The following is a 14,694-nucleotide window of genomic DNA, read 5'->3' on the forward strand; positions in this document are numbered from 1 at the left end:
ATGTATGTAAGCCTGAAATCCCCTGAAGGGACGGACATCATTGATGAAGTCTGTGTAGGGTCACGTCTCTGCGTAGAAAAATATAGGCGTGGTCTCTTCTTTGATAATAAATTCTATATGCTGAATATTATCACAATGGAGACTCCCCAATTCCTTTAAAATAATTAGGCATTAACATAGTGATTGACATTAAGTGGGTGTTTCTGGGTGTCAACTGACCGTTTTCATGGAGTGTTCAAAAAAATGCAGGCGTGCCAGGAAAAACGCAGGCGTGGCTGGCTGAACGCAGGGCGTGTTTGTGACATCAAATCAGGAACAGAACAGTCTGAAGTGATCACAAGCGCTGAGAAGGTCTGGAGCTACTCTGAAACTGCACAAAATTATTTTGCAGCTGCTCTGCGATCCTTACGTTCGCACTTCTGCTAAGCTTTTTTTTTAGCGGTTTGAAAAATTGTTGTTGGCCTTACCCTAGTCTCTTGCTCCAAGTGATCTGTATTGAGGCCATTAGTACCACAGCGTTGGTTTCTTGACCTCATTGTCTTGGACTTCTGATCATTGGCCCTCATTCCGAGTTGATCGGTCGCAATACGAATTTAGCAGAGTTACACACGCTAAGCCGCCGCCTACTGGGAGTGAATCTTAGCTTCTTAAAAGTGCGACCGATGTATTCGCAATATTGCGATCACAAACGACTTAGTTTTTGAGTAGCTCCACACTTACTCTGCCTGTGCGATCAGTTCAGTGCTTGTCGTTCCTGGTTGACGTCGCAAACACACCCAGCGTTCGCCCAGGCACTCCCACCGTTTCTCCGGCCACTCCTGCGTTTTTTCCGGAAACGGTAGCGTTTTCAGCCACACGCCCATAAAACGCTGTGTTTCCGCCCAGTAACACCCATTTCCTGTCAATCACATTACGATCGCCGGAGCGATGAAAAAGCCGTGAGTAAAAATACTATCTTCATTGTAAAGTTACTTGGCGCAGTCGCAGTGCGAACTTTGCGCATGCGTACTAAGCGGATTTTCACTGCGATGCGATGAAAAAGAACGAGCGAACAACTCGGAATGAGGGCCATTGTGATCTATGCACGTCTTGTGTTCCTTCTAAAAGCACTGTTCAGAAATCTGCACTTTATCTTCTCTCCCCAATGTACGGTGGCAGCGCTGATATTCTGTGGGATACGCCTGATTCCTCCACTGGTTACTGTTGGCATAGTCCTTGCTAAGAAGTCTCTTGTTCTCCTGCTAGAGTCAATGAGTCCAGACCAGAATTGGTGATTTTCTTCTATTTTTTATATATAAAGTTTTTTTTTTGTGGTTTTTTTTTTTACTTGCGTTGTGTTTTTCTTGTTTAATTAATGGTTGTTAATGCAAATGTCATTTTGTGTAACATATTTTTGAAAAAATCAGAGGGTCAGCGAGACGTTATGGAGACAATGTATCATTTACTATTTGCTGCTAATGCACCAAAAACAACCGGACCTCCCAAATGTAAGTAGAATGGACTGCAGCAGGTATCTCCCATACCTTCATACATGGACATTTCCAGGCAAGGGTCAGGTAAGTTTTTAAAAAAAAATACAACAACCCTAATTCACCTACAAGTTGTCAAAGTCAAATTGCACATTTCAATATTTAGAATACACTATGGAATTTACCAATGGATGCGTCTACGATGCATGCGTCAAATACGCATGCTAATGGCTAATACGGTAGGGGGCGCGAATGACAGTAACAGCAAGTTACTGTGCGCATTACGGTAGAAGATGCATTTGTGAATAAATATACTGTAACAAAATAGCAAATATTTCTTACATACACTCAAATGTATTACAGCCAGAAATACAAATTCCTATAGTGTGTAACATACAGTATCAGATTGCTCTGTCCAAACAGCCATTGTTTCCATGGAAGACAGACCTTGGACTGAGTGAATGTGTAAATACCGTTGTTTGCCCCAATTGCTAACACGAACAATTGCGTCTTGGTCCCGTGTTGCTCTGACAAACAATAAGCCAGGTACGATACAATAGCTAAAGATACGCAGATTCTTGATCGTGTGCTTAACACACATTCATGCACACCAGAATCCTGTGTATTTATATTCAATAAAATACAGACCAGATATTGATACTTGTATTAAGGGTGATATGTCATATGTATTATGTATTCTGGCTTTATGGTTTACACAGCACTGACCTGTCCCCTACACAATGAGTTATACATAGCCTTTACACAACTGGTTAACTGTGTGTGTGTGTGTGTGTGTGTGTGTGTATATATATATATATATATATATAGGTATTGTTCCATTGAATATCAAGGACACCGTGTGTGGGATCAAATTGTTCAGGGTCACATAAGTAATAATTCGGTGGTTGTGAGGATATTGTCACATATTGCGGCAACAAGTTATTAGCAATACCGGATTCATGTATATTACTGTATGATACTGTGGTCGGTTTGAACTGGTCTTTAGGTGGGAGCCCAGAAGTAAACTGTAATCACATCACAAGATTAGGTGTCGCTCAGTGTTCCAGCTGACCAATGACACATGGTGTACTGAATATGTCCCGCCCCTGGACCAACGGAAGACCTTACATTCCCCATTGTACTGTTATTGGAACATTGTATAAAAGGACGCACCTGGGCCAGGTTTCAGTCACCTTTCTCAGAGGTCATCTTGTAAGACGACTGAGGCCTGGAATCCGTTGGCGCAGCGTATGTATGAAGGTAACTGTTACTATTGTATTGGTATAGTTGTATTGCTAATTGTACTCGCATTTATTTCCCGTCTGTTGTATATTATTGTACGTATTACTGTATCTTTGAATTGTATTGTGTTGCTACAGTGCAGCATTGTTATCCCTTTGTGTCCGCTAGGGACTAATATATATAGTTAATGGGTTGGACCTCTAATCCTAATTTACCCATCTGTCTCCACTAAGTTATTTTGTTAATCTGGTGAAGCGTCAGGGACACTTCCGACACTATACTAAGGTCTAAGTGTGTGTTATATTGCTGGAGCCATATATATTCACCAAGGTAATACGAGAGCGTCAGAACGCTCAAAAGGTACGCTAAGTGGCGCTACACGTAGCGTAACATTGAGAAACTGCGCAACTGACTTATTGTCCATCGGTTTATTTTAAAAACAGTTTATCACAAAGTAAAAGAAAAAAACAGAACAGTTGAATAGACATAATTTATTTAAAACCAACAAATGATAAAATTAATTACACAGAGACCACCCCTTCCCCCCGTAATATCATCCCACTATTCAAATGAGCTGTCAAAATCGGACACAGCCAAAATTACACCAGAAATCTTGTTTTTAAACAACTTTTTTTCATATCTTTAATACACATATTTTTGTCTATATTTTAAACTTAAAAAATACTTTACCCTACACAACAGCCTATAGGGGTCATTCAGACTCTTCCGCAATAGCGTCTCCGAGCAGTTTACCCGGTGCTGGCAAAATACACATGCACAGCGGCCACACAGACACACATTGTGGTTGCATCCCTGAGGGGTGAACGCGGGCGGGCCGGGACCATTTCCCTGGGGGGTGGGGGGATTGGGCTGTGTGATGTCACATCTGCGATCATCTCTGATTAACCCCCTATAAGCTTCCAGAGTGCACCTCATATCTCATCTTTTCCAAGTTACTACAAATGATATGAGATCGGTGGCAGCACTACTTTACTACATAAAGGGTGACATAGCAAATAACAGTAACACATACAAGGAATTAATTAGAAATAAGCATAATAATCATTAGGTCTAATTATCAACTGATTCTGTCTGGCACCCATACACCTCTTTACTGTCTCCAGCAGCCCCTGGTACTGCACTGTGACCACCCGCCCCATCTCCCCCCACTATTGCCATCCACCCCGTGTCTACCCCACTACTGCCACCTGCCCTGTCTCCCCGCTCTGACACCTCAGCCCTACTTGCAGATGTTTACTCACATAGACATTGCCTCCAGCAGCTCCCACTACTGCCACCCACCCTGTCTCCCTCCTCAGCCCTGCTTGGGGACGTTTACCCACATAGACATTGCCTCCAGCAGCTCCTACTACTGCCCCCTGCCCTGTCTCCCTCCTCAGCCCTGCTTGGGGACAATATTACCCACTTAGACACTGCCTCCAGCAGCCCCCGCTACTGCACTACTGCCACCCACCATGTCTCCCCGACATCTAAACACTGCTTGGGAATTTATGGTACTGCTAACAGTCCATCAACAGATGGAAGAAACCCAGGCAGTACGGAGGCAGCAGCTGCTTCTGGTATCATGGTCATGCAAGGCTGGGACTCAGTAAGATTACTTAATAGTGGGTCTAAATTCAGTAAGGATAGCAGATGCTGCTAATTAGCAATCCTTTTCCTAGCATGCTAGGGGCCGCCCATCGCAAGGCCACCCAGCATGCTGACCACCGCCTCCCCCCTTGATGAAGCAGAAATTGCGATTGCCTCACAATTTCTGCTTTATCGTAGAAATTAGTGAAGCCTCCTGCTGCCGCTGCTTGCGCAGGAGGCCCGCTGCATTCTTCTTGATCACGGTGGCTGCATGTGATGTCACACAGCCGTGATCATGCCCGTTTGTCCACCTCTGCCCTCCGTTCGCGCCACACTGCCCCCGCACTGATCCGTCTCCTCCCTGAAAATGGAACATTGCCCGCCCACCCCCGTGACTGCCTCTGCCTGACAGGCAATCACATTTTCTGCGTCCCCTCTGCAGAAAATGCAGATGCATGCACGGGATGGGCGCAGTGGATGCGCCCGCAACTTTTTCTCAATAATTCCGTTTGGATCACACATTGCGATCAAACCTGAATTAGGCCCTGAGTCACCATTTTACAGGCAGCCAGTGAAGGGAGCATAGAATGGGTGTTATGTGGCAGGAACGGGCTGGTTAGGTAACAGCCTGGCTGCTGCATTCTCTACAAGCTACAAGCTCTGTAATTCTTTTGCTGGGAGACCTAGGTAGAGGACATTGCAGTAGTCTGCGTGATGATACAAGTACATGTATGACTGTAGGTAGATCTTCTGAGGGAAATAAGTGCTGGAGTCTGGCTATGTTCCTCAGATGAGGATCTGATTGTGGCTGATACCTGATGTCTAAGTGTCACTTACCCATCCAGGACACCAAGATTCTGCAAAGGATCAGCATTTTGTAACTCTAAACCCCCAAGTGTAAGTCTGGTTGGTTTGCAAAGCTGAGCTGTAGCCCTGCCCTTTGTTGGTGAGCTTCTACCATAAGGACATGTTTCACCAGGACTGAGTCACAGCCAACTGGCATCACCCACACCTGGAGCTCAGCTAGACAACCATTTAGGATTGGTACTGGGTTCTCAGTATCTGGAGCAAAAGACAGATCATCTGCATAGCAGTGGTAGATGAAGGCATGACATCTGATTATTTCACCATGCAGTAGCATGTATATTGCAAAAAGCATAGAAGATAGGATAAGAACCTTGAAGAACAACGCATGGCAATGATGAGTATACTCCAGAAGATTAAAATGGCTTCTTACCTGTGTGTCTTCTCTGGTGTGTAACAAATTGTGATTTGTGTGTAAAACATTTCCCACACTGAGAACATGGAAATGGCTTCTCACCTGTGTGACTTCTGTGATGTATAACAAGAGCTGAGTTGTGTGCAAAACATTTCCCACACTCAGAACATGGAAATGGCTTCTCACCTGTGTGACTTCTATGATGTACAACAAGAGCTGATTTGTCTGCAAAACCTTTCCCACACTCAGAGCATGGAAATGGGCTCTCACCTGTGTGACTTCTCTGGTGTGTAACAAATTGTGATTTGTGTGTAAAACATTTCCCACACTGAGAACATGGAAATGGCTTCTCACCTGTGTGACTTCTGTGATGTATAACAAGAGCTGAGTTGTGTGCAAAACATTTCCCACACTCAGAACATGGAAATGGCTTCTCACCTGTGTGACTTCTATGATGTACAACAAGAGCTGATTTGTCTGCAAAACCTTTCCCACACTCAGAGCATGGAAATGGGCTCTCACCTGTGTGACTTCTCTGGTGTGTAACAAATTGTGATTTGTGTGTAAAACATTTCCCACACTCAGAACATGGAAATGGCTTCTCACCTGTGTGACTTCTGTGATGTATAACAAGAGCTGAGTTGTGTGCAAAACATTTCCCACACTCAGAACATGGAAATGGCTTCTCACCTGTGTGACTTCTGTGATGTATAACAAGAGCTGATTTGTGTGCAAAACCTTTCCCACACTCAGAGCATGGAAATTGATTCTCACCTGTGTGACTTTGCTGATGTGTAACAAGATGTGATTTCTGTCTAAAACATTTCCCACACTCAGAGCAAGAAAATGGCTTCTCACCTGTGTGACTTCTGTGATGTATAACAAGAGCTGATTTGAGTGAAAAACATTTCCCACACTCAGAGCAAGAAAATGGCTTCTCACCTGTGTGACTTTTCTCATGTATAAAAAGATCTTTTTTGTGTGAAAAACATTTCCCACACTCAGGACATGGAAATGGCTTCTCACCTGTGTGACTTCTCTGATGTGTAACAAGTTCTGATTTCTGAGTATAACTTTTCGTGCACTCAGAGCAAGAGAAAGGCTTCTCACCTGTGTGATTTCTCTGATGAATAACAAGATGTGATTTGTGTGCAAAACATTTTCCACACTCAGAACATGGAAATGGCCTCGCACCTGTGTGACTTCGCTGATGTCTAACAATATCTGATTTCCGGCCAAAACATTTCCCACACTCAGAGCAAGAAAATGGCTTCTCACCTGTGTGACTTCTGTGATGTATAACAAGTTGTGATTTCCGGGCAAAACATTTCCCACACTCAGAGCAAGGAATTGGCTTCTCACCTGTGTGACTTCTGTTATGACTAACAAGATCTGATTTTTGTGCAAAACATTTACCACACTCAGGACATGGAAATGGCTTCTCACCTGTGTGACTTCTCTGATGTATAACAAGTTGTGATTTCCGGGCAAAACATTTCCCACACTCAGAGCAAGAAATTGGATTCTCACCTGTGTGACTTTTGTTATGACTAACCAGATCTGATTTTTGTGCAAAACATTTACCACACTCAGGACATGGAAATGGCTTCTCACCTGTGTGACTTCTCTGATGTCTAGCAAGTTGTGATTTCTGTGCAAAATATTTCCCACACTCAGAACATGGAAATGGTGATGTACCTGTGTGACTTCTCTTATGTGCATCAAGAGTTGATTTGTATGTAAAACAGTTCCCACACTCAGAACAGGAATATGGTTTCTCACCTGTATGTATTCTCTTATGTATTACAAGTTGTGATTTATATGTAAAACATTTCCCACACTCAGAACATGGAAATGGATTTTCACCTGTGTGACATCGCAGATGTGTAACAAGTTGTGATTTCCAGGTAAAACATTTCCCGCACTCAGAACATGAAAATGGCTTCTCACCTGTGTGCCTTCTCTGATGTGTAACAAGACCTGATTTGTATGTAAAACATTTTCCATACTCAGAACATGGAAATTGCTTCTCACCTGCCTTAGCAGGCTGATGGGTAATAAGCTTTGTATTCTCTGTAACACATTTGGCATCTATAGAACAGGGAAACACTGTATCTACTGTCAGAGCTGTAACAGATGCACCAATATCAGAGTGATCAGGAGAACATTTCCCAGGATCAGAGGGATCAGCTGATAGAGCTGGATGTATAATTGTGGTAATGGGGTTATCTCCTGGAGAATCCTGTCTACTGTCATTATCTTTTATGTCACAATCCGGGGATAACATTAGATGTCCTTCTGAGATATTCCTGCTTGTGTGTCCATCTGCTGGAAATAAAATACATTATGGAAATGTGACATTTTCTGTAACAATATTAATCTTGTAAACAATAGGAGAAGACGACTCTCTGGGACACTTAATAGTAAATGTGTGTATTAAAACATAACTTTTAATGAAGGCTTTATAATAATGTCTCCTAACATTACTCCTGGAAGCATTGGTAAGGTAGCATTCCTTTATGTGTGTGCTCATATGCTTGTAAGCCTGTACATGTGTTACTCACCCTTATATAAGGTATATTGCTACAGCAGAGTAGGTGTGGAACAAGGTATTTTACATGCAATACACCATATAATACCCTGTAATCATCATCATCTACTAGGTTATAATCCACTGTTACACCCCCATCTTCAGTGTCTTACCTCTGTTCTCTCAATAGTAATAAGGATGATGTGTGTACAGTAAGTATGATACAGAGAATTACATATCAGGATCTATACAGCTGCCACCATACTTCTGCTTCTCATACGTGTGCTACTGGCAGCAGTGAACATCTGAGTGAGAGTGCAGGGAAGACAGCAGAGTCTGATGAGAAAGAGATTGGATCTGCCTTTGGAGGGATGTACCACACTTGTTAGTATATAAAATAATAAATAAGAGGGGCCTGAATCCATCCAGACGTGCTTTCTGGAGTTCTCCTCACTAAGTGGCTTATCTACCCTCCTTGATAGCTCTCAGCCGCCGGCTGGGACCAAGACCCAATCTATTAAGCCCCCCACTCCTCCTGCCCTAAAGCCGCTCACTCCACTCAGTCCGGGCACCGTTCACTGCTGCAGCCTAGTGACACAGCTGAAGCCATGGGCTGTATTCTGGGGCTAAGTGCGCCCAGTCTTTCCTGCACGCTCTGCGCTTTTGCCTCAGGTGGGAGAACTGGCTCTTCCGCTACTGCGGGGGGCAGAATGGGCTGCGCACAGTCACCGGAGCCCATTGGAAAGTGATGTGATGATCAAGCACTCTTGCTCCATTGCCCTTTCTCCACTAGCCGACCTGCTTAGGTATCCGTGTCGCCCCCCCCAGGAACGTTGGACCTTCGGCCCTGCTAGGTATGAAACATGGCTGCTGCTAGTAGAGAGGGTGGGGCTTGTGGGTCTCACCGGTTCTGTACAAAGGTCCACTGGTAGGCCGTCCTCTTCGATGCCAACGCCCTTAGCACTCTCTACCTCCGCCAAGCTCACGAGTGCCGCCCTCATGATGCTTCTGGACGTGTTGAAAAATAAGAATTTACTTACCGATAATTCTATTTCTCGTAGTCCGTAGTGGATGCTGGGACTCCGTAAGGACCATGGGGAATAGCGGCTCCGCAGGAGACAGGGCACAAAAAGTAAAAGCTGCTTTAGGACTAGCTGGTGTGCACTGGCTCCCCCCCTATGACCCTCCTCCAAGCCTCAGTTAGGATACTGTGCCCGGACGAGCGTACACAATAAGGAAGGATTTTGAATCCCGGGTAAGACTCATACCAGCCACACCAATCACACTGTATAACTTGTGATCTAAACCCAGTTAACAGCATGATAACAGAGGAGCCTCTGAAAAGATGGCTCACAACAATAATAACCCGATTTTTGTAACAATAACTATGTACAAGTATTGCAGACAATCCGCACTTGGGATGGGCGCCCAGCATCCACTACGGACTATGAGAAATAGAATTATCGGTAAGTAAATTCTTATTTTCTCTGACGTCCTAAGTGGATGCTGGGGACTCCGTCAGGACCATGGGGATTATACCAAAGCTCCCAAACGGGCGGGAGAGTGTGGATGACTCTGCAGCACCGAATGAGAGAACTCCAGGTCCTCCTCAGCCAGGGTATCAAATTTGTAGAATTTTGCAAACGTGTTTGCCCCTGACCAAGTAGCAGCTCGGCAAAGTTGTAAAGCCGAGACCCCTCGGGCAGCCACCCAAGATGAGCCCACCTTCCCTGTGGAATGGGCATTTACAGATTTTGGCTGTGGCAGGCCTGCCACAGAATGTGCAAGCTGAATTGTACTACAAATCCAACGAGCAATCGTCTGCTTAGAAGCAGGAGCACCCAGCTTGTTGGGTGCATACAGGATAAACAGCGAGTCAGTTTTCCTGACTCCAGCCGTCCTGGAAACATATATTTTCAGGGCCCTGACAACATCTAGCAACTTGGAGTCCTCCAAGTCCCTAGTAGCCGCAGGTACCACAATAGGTTGGTTCAGGTGAAACGATGACACCACCTTAGGAAGAAACTGGGGACGAGTCCGCAGTTCTGCCCTGTCCGAATGGAAAATCAGATATGGGCTTTTGTGAGACAAAGCCGCCAATTCTGACACTCGCCTGGCCGAGGCCAGGGCCAACAGCATGGTCACTTTCCATGTGAGATATTTTAAATCCACATATTTGAGCGGTTCAAACCAATGTGATTTGAGGAATCCCAGCACTACGTTGAGATCCCACGGTGCCACTGGAGGCACAAAAGGGGGTTGTATATGCAGTACTCCCTTGACAAACGTCTGGACTTCAGGAACTGAAGCCAATTCTTTCTGGAAGAAAATCGACAGGGCCGAAATTTGAACCTTAATGGACCCCAATTTGAGGCCCATAGACACTCCTGTTTGCAGGAAATGCAGGAATCGACCGAGTTGAAATTCCTCCGTGGGGGCCTTCCTGGCCTCACACCACGCAACATATTTTCGCCAAATGCGGTGATAATGTTGTGCGGTCACCTCCTTCCTGGCTTTGACCAGGGTAGGGATGACCTCTTCCGGAATGCCTTTTTCCTTTAGGATCCGGCGTTCAACCGCCATGCCGTCAAACGCAGCCGCGGTAAGTCTTGGAACAGACAGGGTCCTTGCTGAAGCAAGTCCCTTCTTAGCGGCAGAGGCCATGGGTCCTCTGTGAGCATCTCTTGAAGTTCCGGGTACCAAGTTCTTCTTGGCCAATCCGGAGCCACGAGTATAGTTCTTACTCCTCTCCGTCTTATAATTCTCAGTACCTTGGGTATGAGAGGCAGAGGAGGGAACACATACACTGACTGGTACACCCACGGTGTTACCAGAGCGTCCACAGCTATTGCCTGAGGGTCCCTTGACCTGGCGCAATGCCTGTCCAGTTTTTTGTTAAGGCGGGACGCCATCATGTCCACCTTTGGTTTTTCCCAACGGTTCACAATCATGTGGAAGACTTTCGGATGAAGTCCCCACTCTCCCGGGTGGAGGTCGTGCCTGCTGAGGAAGTCTGCTTCCCAGTTGTCCACTCCCGGAATGAACACTGCTGACAATGCTATCACATGATTTTCCGCCCAGCGAAGAATCCTTGCAGCTTCTGCCATTGCCCTCCTGCTTCTTGTGCCGCCCTGTCTGTTTACGTGGGCGACTGCCGTGATGTTGTCCGACTGGATCAGCACCGGTTGACCTTGAAGCAGAGGTCTTGCTAGGCTTAGAGCATTGTAAATTGCCCTTAGCTCCAGTATATTTATGTGAAGTGAAGTCTCCAGACTCGACCACACTCCCTGGAAATTTCACCCCTGTGTGACTGCTCCCCAGCCCCTCAGGCTGGCATCCGTGGTCACCAGGACCCAGTCCTGAATGCCGAATCTGCGGCCCTCTAGTAGATGAGCACTCTGCAGCCACCACAGAAGAGACACCCTTGTCCTTGGAGACAGGGTTATACGCTGATGCATCTGAAGATGCGATCCGGACCATTTGTCCAGCAGATCCCACTGAAAGGTTCTTGCGTGAAATCTGCCGAATGGAATCGCTTCGTAAGAAGCCACCTTTTCTCCCAGGACCCTTGTGCAATGATGCACTGACACTTTTCCTGGTTTTAGGAGGTTCCTGACTAGCTCGGATAACTCCCTGGCTTTCTCCTCCGGGAGAAACACCTTTTTCTGGACTGTGTCCAGAATCATCCCTAGGAACAGCAGACGTGTCATCGGGATCAGCTGCGATTTTGGAATATTTAGAATCCACCCGTGCTGTTGTAGCAGTACCCGAGATAGTGCTACTCCGACCTCCAACTGTTCCCTGGACTTCGCCCTTATTAGGAGATCGTCCAAGTAAGGGATAATTAAGATGCCTTTTCTTCGAAGAAGAATCATCATTTCGGCCATTACCTTGGTAAAGACCCGGGGTGCCGTGGACAATCCAAACGGCATCGTCTGAAACTGATAGTGGCAGTTCTGTACCACAAACCTGAGGTACCCTTGGTGAGAAGGGCAAATTGGGACATGGAGGTAAGCATCCTTGATGTCCAGGGACACCATATTGTCCCCCTCTTCCAGGTTCGCTATCACTGCTCTAAGCTATCACTGCTCTAAGTGACTCCATCTTGAATTTGAACCTTTGTATGTAAGTGTTCAAAGATTTCAGATTTAGAATAGGTCTCACCGAGCCGTCTGGCTTCAGTACCACAAATAGTGTGGAATAATACCCCTTCCCTTGTTGTAGGAGGGGTACTTTGATTATCACCTGCTGGGAATACAGCTTGTGAATTGCTTCCAATACTGCCTCCTTGTCGGAGGGAGATGTTGGTAAAGCAGACTTCAGGAACCTGCGAGGGGGAGACGTCTCGAATTCCAATCTGTACCCCTGGGATACTACCTGTAGGATCCAGGGGTCCACTTGCGAGTGAGCCCACTGCGTGCTGAAACTCTTGAGACGACCCCCCACCGCACCTGAGTCCGCTTGTAAGGCCCCAGCGTCATGCTGAGGACTTGGCAGAAGCGGTGGAGGGCTTCTGTTCCTGGGAAGGGGCTGCCTGCTGCAGTCTTTTTCCCTTTCCTCTACCCCGGGGCAGATATGACTGGCCTTTTGCCCGCTTGCCCTTATCGGGAGGAAAGGACTGAGGCTGAAAAGACGGTGTCTTTTTCTGCTGAGAGGTGACTTGGGGTAAAAAGGTGGATTTTCCAGCTGTTGCCGTGGCCACCAGGTCGATAGACCGACCCCAAATAACTCCTCCCCTTTATACGGCAATACTTCCATGTGCCGTTTGGAATCCGCATCACCTGACCACTGTCGTGTCCATAAACACCTTCTGGCAGAAATGGACATCGCACTTACTCTTGATGCCAGAGTGCAAATATCCCTCTGTGCATCTCGCATATATAGAAATGCATCCTTTAAATGCTCTATAGTCAATAAAATACTGTCCCTGTCAAGGGTATCAATATTTTCAGTCAGGGACTCCGACCAAGCCACCCCAGCGCTGCACATCCAGGCTGAGGCAATCGCTGGTCGCAGTATAACACCAGTATGTGTGTATATACTTTTTAGGATATTTTCCAGCTTCCTATCAGCTGGCTCCTTGAGGGCGGCCGTATCTGGAGACGGTAACGCCACTTGTTTTGATAAGCGTGTGAGTGCCTTATCCACCCTAGGGGGTGTTTCCCAACGCGCCCTAACTTCTGTCACACACTTCATTTAATTCATCTGATTCAGGAAAAACTACGGGTAGTTTTTTCACACCCCACATAATACCCTTTTTTGTGGTACTTGTAGTATCAGAAATATGCAAAGCCTCCTTCATTGCCGTGATCATGTAACGTGTGGCCCTACTGGAAAATACGTTTGTTTCTTCACCGTCGACACTGGAGTCAGTGTCCGTGTCTGTGTCGACCGACTGAGGTAATGGGCGCTTTAGAGCCCCTGACGGTGTTTGAGACGCCTGGACAGGCACTAACTGATTTGCCGGCTGTCTCATGTCGTCAACAGTTTTTTGTAAAGTGCTGACACTATCACGTAATTCCTTAAATAAGACCATCCAGTCAGGTGTCGACTCCCTAGGGGGTGACATCAGTAATACAGGCAATTGCTCCGCCTCCACACCATTTTCCTCCTCATACATGTCGACACACGCGTACCGACACACAGCACACACACAGGGAATGCTCTGATAGAGGACAGGACCCCACTAGCCCTTTGGGGAGACAGAGGGAGAGTTTGCCAGCACACACCAGAGCGCTATATATGTATAGGGACAACCTTATAAGTAAGTGTTTCTCCCTTATAGCTGCTATATATGTTTATATGCCAAATTAGTGCCCCCCCCCCCTCTCTTTTTTACCCTGTTTCTGTAGTGCAGGACTGCAGGGGAGAGTCAGGGAGACGTCCTTCCAGCGGAGCTGTGAGGGAAAATGGCGCTTGTGTGCTGAAGAGATAGGCTCCGCCCCCTTCACGGCGGCCTTTCTCCCGCTTTTTATTAGGTAAAATGGCAGGGGTTAAATACATCCATATAGCCCAGGAGCTATATGTGATGTATTTTTGGCCATAAATAGTGTTTTCATTGCGTCTCAGGGCGCCCCCCCCCCCAGCGCCCTGCACCCTCAGTGACCAGAGTGTGAAGTGTGCTGAGAGCAATGGCGCACAGCTGCAGTGCTGTGCGCTACCTTTCTTGAAGACAAGATGCCTTCTGCCGCCGATTTCTGGACCTCTTCACTCTTCTGGCTCTGTAAGGGGGCCGGCGGCGCGGCTCCGGGACCCATCCATGGCTGGGCCTGTGATCGTCCCTCTGGAGCTAATGTCCAGTAGCCAAGAAGCCCAATCCACTCTGCACGCAGGTGAGTTCGCTTCTTCTCCCCTTAGTCCCTCGATGCAGTGAGCCTGTTGCCAGCAGGACTCACTGAAAATAAAAAAACCTAAGTCTAACTTTTATTCTAAGCAGCTCAGGAGAGCCACCTAGATTGCACCCTTCTCGGCCGGGCACAAAAACCTAACTGAGGCTTGGAGGAGGGTCATAGGGGGAGGAGCCAGTGCACACCACCTAGTCCTAAAGCTTTTACTTTTGTGCCCTGTCTCCTGCGGAGCTGCTAATCCCCATGGTCCTGACGGAGTCCCCAGCATCCACTTAGGACGTCAGAGAAATAGGTATT

At 46.6% G+C, this 14,694-nt stretch overlaps 1 protein-coding gene across 1 annotated transcript in view; it reads right to left on the reverse strand.

Moving 5' to 3' along the window:
* Nucleotides 1-3,888: 3,888 nt before the first annotated feature.
* Nucleotides 3,889-14,694, reverse strand: part of LOC134983845 (zinc finger protein 271-like) — a 103,986-nt gene continuing 93,180 nt past the window's right edge. The window contains exon 8 of the mRNA XM_063949468.1: nucleotides 3,889-7,845. Coding sequence (XP_063805538.1) covers nucleotides 5,522-7,845 — 2,324 coding nt within the window. The 3' untranslated portion in view covers nucleotides 3,889-5,521. The remainder of the gene's footprint in view (nucleotides 7,846-14,694) is intronic.

This window comes from Pseudophryne corroboree, assembly GCF_028390025.1.
Source record: "Pseudophryne corroboree isolate aPseCor3 chromosome 3 unlocalized genomic scaffold, aPseCor3.hap2 SUPER_3_unloc_26, whole genome shotgun sequence".
NCBI lineage: Eukaryota > Metazoa > Chordata > Amphibia > Anura > Myobatrachidae > Pseudophryne > Pseudophryne corroboree.